This window comes from Portunus trituberculatus, chromosome 13 (genome assembly GCF_017591435.1).
Source record: "Portunus trituberculatus isolate SZX2019 chromosome 13, ASM1759143v1, whole genome shotgun sequence".
NCBI lineage: Eukaryota > Metazoa > Arthropoda > Malacostraca > Decapoda > Portunidae > Portunus > Portunus trituberculatus.
This window is the reverse complement of record NC_059267.1, coordinates 3,422,567-3,439,973: the sequence shown is the minus strand read 5'-3', so window position 1 is coordinate 3,439,973 and position 17,407 is coordinate 3,422,567. Positions and strand designations below refer to the sequence as shown.

At 40.3% G+C, this 17,407-nt stretch overlaps 2 protein-coding genes across 2 annotated transcripts; one reads left to right on the top strand and one right to left on the bottom strand.

The window, feature by feature from the left end:
- Nucleotides 1–520: 520 nt before the first annotated feature.
- Nucleotides 521–6,907, top strand: LOC123503131 (calumenin-A-like). Its single transcript, XM_045252633.1, is given in 7 exon segments — nt 521–671; nt 3,615–3,749; nt 3,943–4,067; nt 4,069–4,133; nt 4,309–4,554; nt 4,658–4,779; nt 4,996–6,907. Coding segments are annotated over 6 exon segments (849 nt in total). The 5' UTR covers nt 521–671; nt 3,615–3,647; the 3' UTR covers nt 5,185–6,907.
- Nucleotides 6,908–7,388: 481 nt separating this feature from the next.
- Nucleotides 7,389–16,458, bottom strand: LOC123503128 (kinesin-like protein KIF3A). The gene is made up of 12 exons (XM_045252629.1): nt 16,301–16,458; nt 15,385–15,606; nt 14,900–15,105; nt 14,394–14,584; nt 13,386–13,525; nt 12,812–13,009; nt 12,288–12,459; nt 11,903–11,991; nt 11,599–11,729; nt 10,983–11,400; nt 10,230–10,355; nt 7,389–9,928 (listed from the first exon to the last, which is right to left on the bottom strand). Exons 1-12 carry the CDS (start codon nt 16,304–16,306, stop codon nt 9,770–9,772), a joined length of 2,058 nt encoding a protein of 685 aa, XP_045108564.1. The 5' UTR covers nt 16,307–16,458; the 3' UTR covers nt 7,389–9,769.
- Nucleotides 16,459–17,407: the final 949 nt, after the last annotated feature.

Here is a 17,407-nt window from a genome sequence, read left to right as displayed (position 1 = left end):
CATTTTTAGACTTATATTGCTGAAAAACAAAGGAAAAGAAAAGAAGGAGGATTATATTAGTCCAAATTTTAAAAATGATTCGAAAAATGCCATTATATTAAACAAAATAACAACAAAAAGGTATCTTATGAAAAAGCAATTGATTAATTGATTGCACCAGATATAGAAAAAAAGAAATAAAGTTATAATTATGCTTTGTTATTGCTTCAAATTTTGGAAAGCATTTTTTTCATAAATTGAAGCAGAAATAAATCAAAATAAAATTCTGACATAACAATAAAGAGATCCCGTTGAAAAGGTTTTCCCGGGTTATATTACTAATACTAGCACCACCACATACAAGCTACTATCAGCAAAATATGCTATAATTTCAAATCAACATAAAATGCAACAGAAGATGATAACATTTCAACTCCTACAATATACATTTATCAACATTTTTGTGATGATGAAGTAGGAATGACGTCAAGAAGGGTGGCTGTGAGTGGTGGAGGATGGAGCGGCGTTGTTCTGATTGGGCTGTAGTGGGCGGGGGCGGGATAGCTGGCCTGTCATTGGCTAGTGGAGAGGGTGGTGAGTTGGAGGTAAACAAAGTCAAAATCTGAGGCGTCTGCTGCTGCTTTTTCTGTGTGAAGGAGGAAGTTTTAGCAGCAATAACTCTCTGCCTCAAGGTAAGACTTCAGTTTATGCCGTGAAAACATGGGTGGCAGGTCACGGCTTCACAGCAGGGGGACAATAAGGCAGTAACATTGACTTGTCGCCTTCTTCAACTTTCCTCAGAGCTGTCATATGATGATCCTGTGTCAGAGTATCATTGGAGGGAGTCTGTGCTAATTAGCGAGATCCTTTATGCTTATGTGACTTGGATGATACGTGCCCTGCTCCTCTAGTTGTGTTGTTATTGTAGTTAGTGTAGTAATTCTAATAATACGGCCCTAGTGTAACTGTGAGGCTCATGACAGGACCGGTGTTTCCAGCTTATTAGATAATTGTTACTTCTGGTGTAGGTTGCAATCCCGTAGACTTCTAAACATCTATATTTCACTGGTTTCTCCTCCTCCACTCAAATCCACTATTCCCCACGTCCCCAAGATTGTTTGTTGAGGTGGGAAACTTGGGGAATGCGGACTTATTTTAAAGAAAAAGTCTTTTACTCCACACACTTTCATAATCCTACACTGTGAGGAGTTAGTACAAGTGAAAGGTGATGAGTGGTCTGACTGGGGGATGGTGGTGGTACAGTTACAGATAAAAAGAAAAAAAAAGAGGTAGGAATGCAAAGTTGGGGAAACAAACAGAAAATAGTAGTTAATAGTAAAATGATTGTTATCTGTAGAAACTTTTGACATGTTGCATTGATTTGTTATATATTTGTTCTCTCTCTCTCTCAGTTCCAAAACTAGACAACTCAAAATGTTTATCAGATAACTACTGAGAACTAAGATATTACAATAGAAGTGACTGCTGGAAATTACTATTTGACTACTGAACTGACATGCACTGCCATGAGTCAACCCTGCATGACAGCAAAGTGACACCCTTGTACCTTACCTTGAGATGTGTTTATGTTGAAGGGAATGCACCACTTCTCTTCAATCAAGGTCAAATCTTGCCTCACACTTGCTGCCTCTCATTCCCTCGATCACTGGCACCTTTACTGATATTACTTGCAAGGAACATGAAATCCACAACAACAAAAAAAAAGATATCACTAGTCATTCCATAGCAGTGAATTTGGTGTAGCATAGACTTAGATTAACAAAGCTTCACATTTAAAGTCCAAGAATGAGGCAAGTCCATGGAGGATGTAGCGTAGTGTTCCTTAATGAGTACTGTCCACATCTGAGGTATGAAGGGAGAGGTAAAGGAGTAAAAAGTTGCAAATCAGGCAGCTTATTTAAAAAGTATGTTTACGAATGGAAAAATGACGAAGCTAATGTACAGAGGATTAAGAAGTGGCAGCTCTCCTAGTCAGTGATCAAGTCTTGAGCATTGCTTCAAATAGATGACCAAAGGGGGTGGAAAAAAGCAAAGCTGACTTAGTATTAGGTAATGAGAGTTATTTAAGAGAAAGGATCAGGATAAATAATGTTAACAAAAGATGTATAAAAATGGTGGGATTGAAGAGCAATGCAAATTAAGAGAGAGAGAGAGAGAGATTATAAAAAAGAGAAATTTCTAGTTATTATTCATTACTGTGCACTCATCTCTCTCTCTCTCTCTCTCTCTCTCTCTCTCTCTCTCTCTCTCTCTCTCTCTCTCTCTCTCTCTCTCTCTCTCTCTCTCTCTCTCTCTCTCTCTCTCTCTCTCAAGAACTTCCACGTTGTCCTTGCCAGCGTCACAGTCGGCCCCTCCCAGTCGTCTCCTCCTCCTCCTCCTCCTCCTCCTTTTAGTGCTTCTATCAGCATCATATTCTCCTTAGTCCCCACCTCCCCTTTCTCTTACGGTCGGTTGAGATGCTCATTTATTATTATTATTATTATTATTATTATTATTATTATCGTTGATGTATACGTGTTTGTGGATATTAAAAACTGTTGTGTGGAGAGAGAGAGAGAGAGAGAGAGAGAGAGATTCTTTACTTATCTTTTGCATACCCTGAAAAATACCTTGATTCTGTGTTATCTGAGAGAGAGAGAGAGAGAGAGAGAGAGAGAGATTGTGTGTGTTTGTGCGTGTTTTCTTCATCATCCACGTCACCGCCTTCGTCGCGTCCTACTCAAGACCTCAATAGCCTTCTCGACGTTTCCCTTCCCCAGTGTGTGTGTGTGTGTGTGTGTGAGTGTGTGTGTCGCAGTAACTGAACACTCCAGCAAAACATAACACCATAATAGTAGGGATGGAAGTGAAAACATTAGTTGGTGAATTTGTAAACATTTTGACTTTTTCCTTTTCCCTCCATAACCCCTCCTTCTGTATATCCTCTCCCTCCGTCCCTTCCTGCCTGCCTCGATACCTCCACGTCACCCTCCTTGACGTGGCCGCTTCCCCTCATTGGTGGCCTGTGGTGGGGAAGGCGAGGGGAGATGGGGCGGGGTTGAGGGTTGCCTAGTTTTAATGTTGCTATGGGACGTGTTTCTTTGCTTCGTCTTCTCGTTGTATTTAATTATTATTACTATTGTGTGTTTTAGTCTCATCTTCGTTCCCTATTTTATTCTCTCCTTTCTTGTGTCCCTCTTCTCTTACTTTCCCTCCCCACTCCCGTCTCTCCATCCTTTTTGCTCTCCGTTTCTAATCTTCCCTTCTCGAGTTTCCTTCTTGCCAGTTCCTTCCATTTCTCTTATTTACTCCTCTTCCTTTCACTTTCTCGCCTATCTAGAGAGGACGAGAGAGTGAGAGGCACGGATATCATTCACAAACCACTAAAAACACACCCTTAAGACCTTTATTTTTTTTCCTTCCCTCTCTTGCATTCCTAGCGCAAGTTGGTGCCGCGTTCCACTAATACGGACACGCCCCTAGACACCTGCAACACAGTTATAGAAATACTTCACGTTGTCAGTTAAATCATACCTCATTCATTGATTTGGTTTATGTATTTGCTAGTGATTGGTTGCTTCTAAAAGGTGAATGTCCACTACGCATCCTAATGATTTACCTGTTGCACTTTACAGGTGTTGCCGTCCGTCCGTCCGTCCTCCTCAGTCATGCAGGCCAGGAATGTGGTAAAGGCGGTGGTGGTGATGGTGGTGGTAGTGTGCGCTGCCGCCAAGCCAGCAGATGAAGAGAAGAAGAACAGGGTGTACAATGTGAGGACCCCTGCAACACAGTTATAGAAATACTTCACGTTGTCAGTTAAATCATACCTCATTCATTGAGAGAGAGCGATTGTGTGTGAGAGAGAGAGAGAGAGAGAGAGAGAGAGAGAGAGAGAGCCATAATTCAAGTCATAAAAAGATTCTTCCACAACCAGTGCCATGATAAAGTTTCCTCGGTGTGCAGGAGAAGTTGAGTGACGAGGAACACTTTATCCACAATGAGCACAACTATGACCACGAGGCCTTCCTGGGCAAGGACGAGGCTCGCACTTTTGACCAGCTCACCCCCGAGGAGAGCAGAGACAGACTACCCAGAGAACAAAGATATGCTGCACTGGGAGGACTACAAGACCAGGGTGTACGGCTTTATTGACAGTGAGTGTAGCTCAGAGGACTCACTAACTGAAGTCTGTCAGGATAATTGCAGATGAAGGGATTAATGTTTTTTTTTTTTTTTTTTATGGTAACTGCTTTGGTGTGTGTATAAAAGAGAGCAAAATTTAGAGTTTATAACCATGCGTCAAACCCATCCTCTCCTTCCCTTCCCCAGACATGGACCAGAATGAGCTGGACACAGAGGAGGATGATGGCATGAGTTACCAGGAGATGATCAAGAGGGACAAGAGACGGTGGGAGGCAGCAGATCGCGATGGAGACTCTACACTGACTCTTGAGGAATTCACTGATTTCCTTCACCCTGAGGAAGCGACTCACATGACTCACATCGTGGTGCTGGAGACCATGGAGGATATCGACAAGGACAATGATGGCAAGATCTCCCTGGCAGAGTACATTGGTGAGTGGCAAACAAGCTCACACTGGATTTTTGTGAATCATAAGTGAATTGCAATAGGAAATGTTTTTATTTTTCACACCCACACTTTGCTCCACCCAAACAGGTGACATGTATCGAGGGGGACATGATGATGAGTCAGAGGAGCCATCCTGGGTAAGCAGTGAGCGGGAACAGTTCACTGAGTTCAGGGACAAGAACCAGGATGGATTCATGGATGAGGAAGAGGTGAGTCATGAAAACTAAATTAAATGGTCATATTTGTTGATGAAAATATGATATTGATATATTGATGAATAAGGAAGACAAAGATAAAGAGGTGCCACAGTTAACATCTTGAATGCATGTACTAGTTAGCAGTAGTTAGGGAAGCATTTCTCAGCTTTGTATATGTTTCAGTGAAACAAAATTATGTTCTGTATCACCATGCTTATCTGTGTGCAGGTGCGAGCATGGATCATCCCTTCAGACTACAACCATGCAGAGGCAGAAGCAAAGCACCTGATATATGAGGCAGACAGTGATGGAAACGCTGAGTTGACCAAAGACGAAATTCTTGAAAAGTATGATGTCTTTGTAGGCTCACAGGCGACAGACTTTGGTGAGGCATTGGTAAGACACGACGAATTTTAGTTCTTTGGATGCACCGTCTGACCTGAACCTGAACCACTGGACCTTCCTTTCATTGACCAAAGATTCCAAAAGTCCACTACAGGACATGCATATCGCTTGCCAAGAAAAGAGAAAAATTAATGATGGTAGAAACTCAAAATTCTACCTATTTGATGTAAATAACAACAAGGACCATTTGGCCAGATAACTACAGGGATGCATATATAATAATGCCAACTGACCTCATTGTTGCTTTTACTAGTAATAAGACAGGGAAACAGTTGCAAGCCCCCTCTTTTCCTGAAGGATTTCTCCATTGGTCAGTACATGTTCCTGACTCATACAAGAGAAATATCTCCCCCCACCTCTTGTAATAGATATGGTGTGAATTCATCAGTATTTTGTGCAGGAGTGCAGTACAAAACATCAGATTTCATGACTAGAGAAACAACATGGTGTATGTGTGTTTTAGATGCAAATGCAAGTCATAACTAAATATTGCACGTGATGAATTTACACTGCATTTGAGGAAATGAGAATAATAAAAGGAAACTTTCAGCTGACATTACTAACTTGTGATACTGTGGAATAGAAACTGGAAAGCTGGCAGTCCTATTCACAGCACTACATTATTGGGTAACAAGTGACCAAGCTAAGTTACCTATTGGGCAACCTATGACCAAGCAGAGTTACCAGTCTTCTTATGCTGTTCATTGTTGATGTGAGTTCTCAAATTAATTATTGTATTTAGCAGACTACAGTGGAACCTTGGGGTCTGGAACTTGATGGAAAAATTGTTAAAAAATTTGGTTGGGAACCCATATAAATATTTATGAGCCAAGGTTCCACTCTACTTTTTTTATATATATATATGCATATGATCCAGTATACACTTAACTAGGTTAGCCAATTTTATTCTAAGGGGAACCAGCCTCTATCTGGAATCCTCCTTCTGTGAGAGTCTGAATGGAGTCACAAATGTTAAATTCAGAGTGTTGGATGTTATTTTTGAGGTTATTGTGATAGAACAGATCAAGAAGGAACAGCAAGAATACATTATTTAATTTGTCTTTCTATCTGTTGTAAACCTGTTATTTTGATATTGTAGCTATAGAATGAAGAATATTTATTATGAGCAAGAGCCTGGTGCTGGTGGGACAGGATTGGGTTCTTGTCCTTGTGTCTGCCTAACTGTACCACTGCCGCTTCCATACCACCGAGGATTGACAGTTGTGTGTGTATGTGTGTGCATGCATGCATATGTGTGAGAGGCTTTAAGAGTCTGGCAAAGCTGAAAACTGAGGGACATGCCAATGGGAGAAAGACATATTACTGGCATTCACAAGAAAATAAACCACCAGAAAATAATCAAGTTCACAAATATACAAGTGATAATTAAAAATAATGAACAAAAAATTAGTCGACTTTGGGTTTTGTATGAGGTAGAGGTGTTTTGCTAAGAAAGTATTAGTAATGTGATGTGTGACCTAAATCAGAAATAGTATTTTCTCTATTGCATTTAATACTTGATTTATTTAAAACATAGTAGTCCTGTATGAGTGACTTGTCTGTTTCAACTTGCCCAGAAAACAATACTCAGCATAAAACAGACAATGTGAGGTGTTTTATTCTCTGCAGATGCTACTGAATTAACCCTGTTGGCTCGCTTAGACTAGTTTTATATAACTTACAGTTTTGTATGGTATCACTTCTGTGTCTTTTGTAATAAACTGAAAATTTACAACTCTCTTTTATCCTATTGGTTTAGAGTTGGAAGGATAAGTTTGCTCCATTAATGAATGTGACATGATATCAAATCAATGTTGAGTTTTAACCATCGTTACAAATCAATGATGAGTTTTAACCATCTTTACACTCTATACAACTATAATCTAGTCATGTGCATTTGGTCAGTAAATGCAAAATTAAAAACACTGCAAGTACATGATGTACAGTAACAAATCAATAGTCTGGTAGCAATCAAATGCCAAGACACTACAAAAAACATACATGTGTGCTGTATACATTAATAATGCATTTAGTACCACTCACCTTAAACAGGTTCTCAAGAAAAGATAAGAATACTGTATATGAACATACTTCAAATCTTTCTCCAAGAAAGATTAGTACAGTGCTGAATATATGCTATAGCTTTCTCTGGAAAATCAAACTTGCCATACCTTTACAAATCCTGAGTCACTGCTTGATACAATAATACAATTATAGAAGCATGTTACAAAGAATATTTTTATTGTGGCAAATCACACTAGTTTGAGTAGCTCAGAAATATTACAAAATGTCCCTGAAAGAACAATAAACAACAGTGAATTAACATAATTCAACTAAATGTAACATAAGTATCTGAGATTACAGCTGCTGGACCTGACTACATGAATGACTAGATTCTGAATGTCTTGAGCATTAAACTCAATACTTTATTTAAAATCTTGAAAACTCATCACTCCATCACTTCAAATATCATTAAGGGAGGCAACGGTAAAGTGAAATAAAAAATTTTGAGTCAGACCTCAACATTGGGTGAATAGTAACAGTTTTGTTACCTTTGAAATAATTTTAGTTTTTTGCAAGAATACTATCTTGCTATCTTATATTTTCCATATCAAAATTTACTCTATTTTATCCAAAATTTCTCCAGTTCCTGAGAAGATTAACAGTCAACATTTATCAAAGCTGAAGAAGCCACAGAAAAAAAGAATGGACATTATAAATAAGGGGACAAGGAAGAAGAGAGATGACGACATAGCCTGCTACCTACATGCATTGATACAAAGCCACACCACCCTTCCTACCACACCTACCCCCTCACGAGCTGCCTCCTCACCACCACAGTACACACAAAAAGAGAGATTTTCAGCTACTGTGACAACTCTGGACCACAATTTTTATTACTTAACTACTTCACTTTGCATCAGGAGTCTCTCAACACACCTGCTGGATTGAGCATTTTAGTGTCAAAAAAAAAACAATTCCACCATCAAGGAAGAAAAGTAATACATCACAAGTGAAAGATACACAGCTAATAACATGAAGGAGCAGGCTTCTAAAACCTGGGGATGGTGAGAAGGGAGGCATCCTCTGATACCCTCACCTGTAAGCGAGTCATATCCTATAAATTAGTACGGAACCAGATAAAAGAAACCAACCTGATAATATGATAAATACTGGTACATCTTTGCTTTCCTTTTTTCCCTCAAAATAATGATTGCATCTTAATAAAACTTGGGAATTTTATATACATGGTATAAAAGTTCATAAGAATGTTAAGCAAGTGAATGTCACTTCTAAAGTAACTACCGTCACCTCACCTTAATGTAACTAATTGCCATACACAATAGATTGAAAGTCTTCCATTGCACCACTCAACTCTAAGCACTAATTTGTGACACTGGCTACACATCAGCCTGTCACCCTTGCTACACCACAGCTCTTGAGGCACACCTGGACGTGACAAGATGCAGGGAACTGTGGAACGCTGCCTTTGTTTTAGTTCTAACTCTCTAGCAGGTATATGGAGGTCTTGAACATTACTGTGAGACTCCACAACAAGCACCACACCTCATCTCTGCCTCAAAGCTTGTGGTACCCACCAGGATGAAAACTGCATCTTTTCTTGTGTTTCAACACTTAATATGTATATACCCATAGTTTTGCTAATGGGTTAGCTGAGAGGAAAGTCTTGAAATGCTTTACATACAAATGTTTTCTGTAAAAGATACTATCAAAAGAATAACAATAGAAAAAAACTGACAAGTGAAATTGATCTAAATGAACTACAGGCTACAGGATGCCAGTGAGATGCTTGGTTCCTCAAGGAATGCATGTCAGGACTGTTTTGACTCTTCCACCACAAAGACACCAAAGATGACAACAGCAAGCACAAAACTTCCTCCAATATAGCCAATAAAGTTTTTCTTTTCAACATACATCAAAGTTGCCATTGTAGTGTATCACTATGTTTATTTCTGTGTGTGTGTGTGTGTGTGTGTGTGTGTGTGTGTGTGTGTGTGTGTGTGTGTGTGTGTGTGTGTGTGTGTGTGTGTGTGTTTAATTCCCCATGATCTTTCAGACCATGCAGCAGGCTCCTGATCACAGTCATACCCTTCAGGTAAGAGCTTAGAGCTCATGTACACACTTTGATCTATGGGTAATACTGCGATCACTCACCACACATTGCATCTTCTCATTCAAGGAGGGCTGCAACTGCTCAATCATCAATGATTCAATGATAACTTATACTAAATGTAACTGGGAAAAAGGAGCAGATCTTAGCCTTCCAAGTAACAGATGAAGATGCATGTGTGTGTGTTTGTGTGTATCGTGTATCAGAAAGGAACTCAAAATTATATACAATATATAAAACTAATGATAATAAATACAATATAATGATGATTCCCCATCACATCATGGCCTAAAGACACAAGCAAATAAAGCTGTCACTTCAGAGGTCCCTGCTGGTCCCTGCCCTGCTTTGTACACCTGCAGATAGAGGCCTTGGCACCTTCACCTTCACTATGACAGATTCACCAGAACCACGAGCCTTACCTTCCCCTCCCGAGCCGCTGCCGTGGATGGCAGGAGGACGAGTTTATATTTTGTCTCCCTTCTTGGCTGACCTGCTGTGCTTGGGCCGAGGGATGCCAGACTTCTTCCTGCGAGGTTTGGGCACTGGAATGGCAGCGGGTGGCCGTGTGTACACCTCAGGGCTGTATGTCTTGTACACCTGCCACATCTCACTCTCTTGATTCTGTTAACACACAAAAGCACACACTGAAAAGTTTATAAAAAAAATACTACTACTAATATTAGAAACCTTGCAAAATTTGTAAGCCTTATAGAAACATAATGCAAGAATAGTCGGAAGTTAAAAATAGACAACTAGCTACAGTAAAAAGCAATGCCAAAAGTGACTTCCTTGGTATCATGGTCATTTCATTAACAGAAATACATCTAATTAAAAAAAAGTGCATCACAGCATAAAATAAATCCTGCATTAAATCAAGGAAGATAGTCAAATTTCTCTTAATGGAATGACAGCAGATACTTACCAAATTCTCTTTCTCATTGTCTCCTGCATCCAGCTGCTTCCTCATGTTGTTCCCGGTGTACGCCACACACTTCAGCTGCCACTCCCCGATGTCTTCATTCCAGTGGACGTAACGCTCTATCATCTCCTATTGATTGTGTGGCATTGTTAGGGTTTGCAATTGACCTCCTCAGTATCATGACACGTTTTCATATTAATTCTACTTACTATGTGGTAATTTTATAAAGCTCTAGAAAATTATGTAGGAATTAAAATAGTGAGGACTTTGTCTATTAACCTATTCAGTAATGGGATGCATTTTTACCATGAGTTTTGGGTATGATTAGATGATTTTATTGACATTAGGAAGAATCTATGGAGGTCAGAAAATTAATAGCCAGAGTCCTCACTATTTTAATCCCCACCTAAGTTTCTGAAGCTGTATAAAATCACTAAATAGTAACCAGAATAAATACGAAAATGCATCATGACACTGAAAGGGTTAATCTTCTGACCTTCATAGACCCTTCCTAATGTAAATAAAACCATCTAATCATACCCAAACTCATGGTAAAAATGCATCCCAGTACTGAAGACATTAACTTTAAGACAGGTTTTACATTTCCATAATATATTTTTTGGATCATGTCAAGATCAGCAAACCCACTCATGGCACAGGAGATGTTGGATTCGCTAATCTTGGCATGATACCATTTTTCATAACTTTACAATAACTTCCCTGATAGATGGGATGAATTGACCACACCTTCCTTACCTGATACTCAAAGGGAATGAACGAGTCAATGATGAGCTGGTGGAGTTTGTGTTCACGGGACAGATGCCTTACAGACTCCAGCAGCGCCTCCATCTCCCGCTGGTGCTCTGCTTGCATGTCCCCAAGCTCCGATTTGGCTGCCATCAATAGAGTCCAAACCTTCTTCAGCTTGCGTGTCTTGCCGGCCGCCTCCTCCTGCAGACTGGTGTATCTCTCCTCCAGGTCAATTCTCTCTGCCTCCTTCTGTGTGATGGCACGACGCAGCTGCTCCTCGTGTTTCCGTCTCTCCTCCAGTTCCTTGGCAGACTCCTCCAAAAGTCGCTCCTGCTCCTCTGCCTTCTCCAAGAGGTTCTCGCCACCCACCAAAATCTTGCGTTCCAGTCCCTGTAGACGCTGCTTGAGGGCCTCCTGCTCCTTCCTGCATTGGGATAAGGTTATAATAAGAATGACCTAACCTAACCTACCCTAACCCTAATCTAACCTTACAAGAGGATGTAGTGTATGTAAATGGATAGCTTAATTAATTCTATTACTGATAATAATAAAAAACATATTATCTATCACAGGCAAAGGATAACTTATGTAACTATCCACTCTTTCTCTCTCCTTTACTTACAATGCCTTCTTAACTTCCTTCTCATGTCTATCAAGGTCACTCTTCACTTTGTTCCGCTCCTCCTCCTCCAAGTCTTTCCTCTCTGCCAGCATCTTCCTCTCCTCATCAATCTTCTTTTTAATGATGACCACCTGGGAAAAGAGCAAATGGATATGGAAATCTTAAGACAAATAATTAAAGCAAAGAAAAATTAAAAGTAAAAAGGACAGGAAATGAATGAGACACAGTGAACAGAATAGAGAATAATAAAAACTACTCTCATTTTTGTTCTTTTTTTCATGCTCGTAAACATTTGCAATCTTACCTCTTCCTCTTTTAATTTCTTCTTTTTCTTCTTTGGCTTCTCTTCGCCTTCTTGTTCCTCATCCTCTGATTCCTCTGAAGCATCCTCATCTGTGCAAGGAATTCTTTTAGATCACCAACTGGACTCACTATAACACAAAGCTACACATCTCATAAAACTCCAGCAATTCTACACAATTTTGAGTACATTTTCATAACTCTCGTTCACTGTTCTAATCACAAGCTACTTTCCTGAAACTAATTATAGAAAAGTTAAGTTTCTAGGCCAATTGTGGTAAGAATACCCTTGGAATGATAAGGAGTGCGTGTCTTGGGATGAAATGATCACTATATCAAGCCACAAAAATACACATAAAGGATCTAAATGTGACTCAAATTGGTCTTGCCTTGCAGCTGATCACGCAGGTTTTTGATCTCATCCTGGAGTTTGCGAAGGAGAGCATCCTTGGGGTCTTCATTAATCTTGGCCTTGTTGCAAATGTTCTTGGCCCGGTTGGCATACCTGAGTGTGCTGATGGTCTCGTCGTAGTTGTAGTTTGCAGGTCCAATGTTGGCACACTGTGGTGATGGAAATAATTGACTGACTGGTTCAATGCAGCTAAACAATAGGGACACTTGACTTGCATTAAGTGGTAAAGGACCATGCTGGACTGAACATAACAAAGGAAACTAAAAATAAAGATATACATTAGAATGCTGTCAAACAAGAGGTGAAGGCAGTGAAATATGCACATCACATGAAGGAAAAAAAAACTAGACACACATAGCTCTAATGACCACACTAACACACTCATGCCCTGTATAATATAAGTACATACACAAAGACACACACACACACACACACACACACACACACACACACACACACACACACACACACACACACACACACACACAAAAACACACTCACCATGACAGTCTTCGAGTTCCCTCCAAGAGAGTCCTGCAGTAGCCTAGTGAGCTTTGAATTGCGGTAAGGAATGTGTGTGGAGCGGCCGTCCACCAGCGCTGATATGACATTGCCCAGCGTGGAGAGAGACAGGTTGATCTTGCTGGCCTCCTTCAGCCTCTGCCCTGTTGCACCTGTCTTACTCTGCCTCTCTGAACCCTGGGAAATATGTGTTTATCAAGTACTATTGCTATGTATGCTAACTGCTGATCTTAACCCCTTCAATACTGAGATGCATTTTTTACCATGATTTTTGTGTGTGATCATACAATTTTATTGACATTAGGAAGGCTCTATGGAGGTCAGAAGAATAATGTAAGGAATCCTCACTTTTTTAATCCCCACACAATTTTCTGAAGCTGTAAAAAATCTCCAAATATAAGCAGAATGAATATGGAAACATGCCATGGTACTGAAGGGGTTAAATCAACTAAATCACATACAATAACCACAAACAACTGAGTACACAAAAAAATCAAGGAATCATCACGAAGCACTTATAACACACAGAAAACACAATAAACACTCAACTCACAGCAAGGTCCACAAGATGCAGTTTCCCGACCCTCCAGTGCTGCTGCCCATCAATGCCCCGCTCGGCACACTCAATGGTGATGGTGAAGATGGCGTGGGAGCGGGAGCTGTGTGTGTTCATGTTAGTGGCCCCGACGGCTCCTGAGTGGGGGGGCAGGAAGGAGGAAAGAGAGGTTTAAGAGGGAGGTTTCAAGACATTTATTCCATTCCTTTGGCTAATTCTCTTGACACTGTTTGGGGACTGGCATCTTAGTGGGACCTTTAACTCAATCACTTTTGTTGTTGAATAGTTTTGGCCTCTTACATAAAAAAAAATAAATAAATAAATAATAAAAAAAAAAAATGGAATGCTGCTCCAGTCCTGTGCTTGACTAAATGCACGATGGTTGATTAATTTTAGATGAGTCATTTAACTGCCTCTCTTGCTGACTACTTGGCTGAGTGACTAGCAAACTGACTGAACAAACGACTGACTTATGGGATTGAATTAATTAAGTGACTGACTGAATAACCTGATCAACTGACTGATTAATTCACTGGACTATTAACTGATCAAAGGGCAGACTCAACAAATGACTGACAAACTGATAGACTAAGATATGTAGGCAGTACTTTTGATGAGAATGAAGATACTGTACATAATCCTACATAATGCCCTCAAATAACCTCAACTCAACACTAACTTGAGACATCACAAATACAAAATAAAAGGGAGGATAAATGAGAATCACCACCATCAGCATCACCATTCAAATCAACTAAGTCACCATCATAAACTCAACTCCACTCATTCTTCAAAACTGTCAATCATCATCATTATTCATTATTTTTGTTCAACGTTCACATTTTCTCATTTGGGGTGGGATTGGACGGGCAATGATCTCAAAAATGTCAGTGCTTTTAATCAACTGGATAATGCATAAAAAACATACAAAATTAATCCCTTCTGTAAACCACAACTAGGTAGATAAACACACACACACACACACACACACACACACACACATACTGTTCTTATTCCCAAGGGTCATGATTCTGTCCATCTCCCCAGCATTGTGCACTACATGGGTGAGGAGGTCCTTCACGTACACCCCCACGTCAGGCCGCTCCTTCACCTCAAGCCGCACTGACTGGTCCTGGCGGAGAAGGTCACGCACCTCCTCATTGTAGATCTCCAGGTATGACACTCGCACCAGGAATCTTGAGAGAGAGAGAGAGAGAGAGAGAGAGAGAGAGAGAGAGAGAGAGAGAGAGAGAGAGAGAGAGAGAGAGAGAGAGAGTAAAAAAGGACAGAATTAAAAATAGAGATTAAGAAGAGAAGGCATGAAAGGGATGAAGAAAAGGCAACAGGAGAATATTGGATAAAGGGAAGGGAGACAATTATTTTAGTAACATGTCATCTAAAACATACACATGTAGAAATGGTGTGAGTAACAAATATACAAATCTTTCTAAATAAAGTGAATAAAAGTATAGAAGAAACAGATAAATACAGAGACACATATACAGACTCACTTTTTCCCTTCCTCAGCTTTAGCAATGTGGCCAAAGATGTGTGCAAAGGAGTTAGGTATGATGCCCTTGAGCTCTGGCACAGTCCTGACTCCCTCCATGGTGAAGGTCTTGCCTGTCCCTGTCTGTCCATAGGCAAAGATGGTGCCATTGTACCCCTCCAGGACGTTCTCCACAATGGGACGTGCAGCAAGGTTGTACACATCCACCTACCGTGATCATAGGAAAATATTACTAACATTTCTTCTCACCAAAAACATTTGATCCTCTGAGCTATACTAAACAAATCTGTGATCATACTTTTCATTATTCTAGGTCTTATAAGGTTTTTGGCAAATTTTTGAAATGGTCACAATTTTCAGAAAAGGAAAACTGTATCTACTATTTTATGCTTTTCATTACCAACTTAAAACTCCTTTCAATATTTGCTTCTATGAGATACACTAAACACACACATTGGTACATAAATACAGAAAATAACAACCCACCTGTTTGGAGTTTTGGCCAAACACCGAGTCAAAAGTAAAGACTTTGGGTGGCTCTCCGTCCTGAGCTGCCGGGTTGGTCACCAGCAATGAACAGTTGAGGTCATCACTCTGCACGATGCTCTGGAAGCCAGCTTGGGACTCCTTCTCACTCAGCGGCCGCACACGCACCACAACGCGGACATTTTCCCGCTCCCTCAGCACAGCCTCTCGGTCCTTATCCGGCTGTGAAGTGAGAGAAGAGAGCATTAGGCTGACAACACCAGCATCACACAGTCAGACAATATTTACACCACTCTTCTACCACTGTTCCAAGGACCTGGACATTTCATCAAACCAATGTGCACACCTTATAGAACCATTACAGTGATATTATTAAGAATTAAGGACAATACATGATACTTTGAGACTTTGAAATACAAATTAGATAATTATGGAAACAATTCAAAGTATCAAGAGAGAGAGAGAGAGAGAGAGAGAGAGAGAGAGAGAGAGAGAGAGAGAGGTTAGGGAGTGACAGCCAAGATTAGTTCAGTGGTAGCCGTGCTGTGAGGTCGGGATTTGGTTTGGTCTGTTAAGTTAAATTCCCATGACTTTTCAACACCCATATTTTGCTGTTTTCTCGTCCCCCACCCACAACCCGCGATTCCTCCACACGCCCCTAAGCTTGTTTGGGGGGTGGGGGGTGGAGAACGCAAACGTATTATAAACAAATACCCAAGGAAGTTTTCACGGCTTATGATTGACCAACATGCTACCAAACACAACCAACACTATACATTCACGTCACTCGAAGAAAAATAAACCATAAGAGGCTCCCAAGAAAACTGAAAGTCACCTACGAAAGAAAAAGCAAAACGCCCACAAAACCACTTCCGTTTGTCAAATAGTAAGTACCACGAAGGCGAGCAATACTTACCGCCATGTTGAGTAGCAGGGCCCGGGATGGCGAGGGTGCGTGCCTGGTGTGGGTGGTGAGTGAGGGGCGCAGGGGTCACCAGGAATCAGGCACACCTGCACGCCCCGCCGCCCGTCACCTGCATGCCTGGAATGTGTCACGCACCAGGCACCGTCCTGCTCCTCGAACACTCGTCACCATGCACACCAAACCCACTCACTTAACAAAATGATAGTTGGGTTTTATGTCTATTTATTTTATAAGTATTTTTTTTTACGCAAATTGTTTCCTTGAATGTGGTAGAAGATTTTTTGGCACACTGCTGGTAATGTCAAAACATCCACCCGGTGAGATAGTCTGTCCGCGCTTTGTTGACAGACGAGATCAATATTTATGTTGGCAATGAGCCGTTCTCTTACTAAATTTATGTTGCATTACTGTATATTACTGATGACAGGCTTGCTAACAGTCTCCCAGAGTAGACCATATTGCTTAGCTGGGGACTATCTACTCTTGCATGTCACAGAGTGAAAGGGTACATTTCCAAAGGTTTTATCAAATAGATGGATGCAGAAGTAAAGATTGTGGTAGAATGTACAACTGATCCTTCATTTACCAAATATGGACGTTTATCTCTAGACTTGAAGATGCAAAATTTAGTCTATATCAGTGTCCCAGATCAACTAAACCAAAACAAACTATTTAACCTAACTTTGCCTAGCTTTCATTAGGTAATCGAAGCATAGTCTAATTTTGCTTCTGGCGCAGTGTTAATTTTCAAAAGCATCAATACAAGCTATTAATAGCTGTTCACATGAGAAAAAAAAAAAAACAATACAGTGAGTGTAATAGTGTACTACTGTGGCATGTAGTCATGTCCTGTGTTAATGATGAGGACTAATAATAAGCATTAACTAAAATATTAAGGCACTGAACCACACAAGGTTTGCCTCACACAAATCAGGAATTAAAGAAAGTTCAAAAGTTGTGTTCAGTGGACTCTATGAATACTACCTTAGCTGAACACCAGAGGAGAAAACTATTCACTTACTTAAAACATATTCATTTGCAATCTATCCTCTGTAACTAGTAGAGAATAAACTACTTCATACATAGACACCACAAATT

Excerpts from the sequence above, each read along its gene's own strand:
- LOC123503128 (XM_045252629.1), bottom strand. Across the intron at positions 12,460-12,811 it reads GGAACTCGAAGACTGTCATG|TGTGCCAACATTGGACCTGC; the intron begins GTGAGTGTGTTT and ends CCATCACCACAG. Across the intron at positions 9,929-10,229 it reads ACAATGAGAAAGAGAATTTG|AATCAAGAGAGTGAGATGTG; the intron begins GTAAGTATCTGC and ends GTGTGTTAACAG.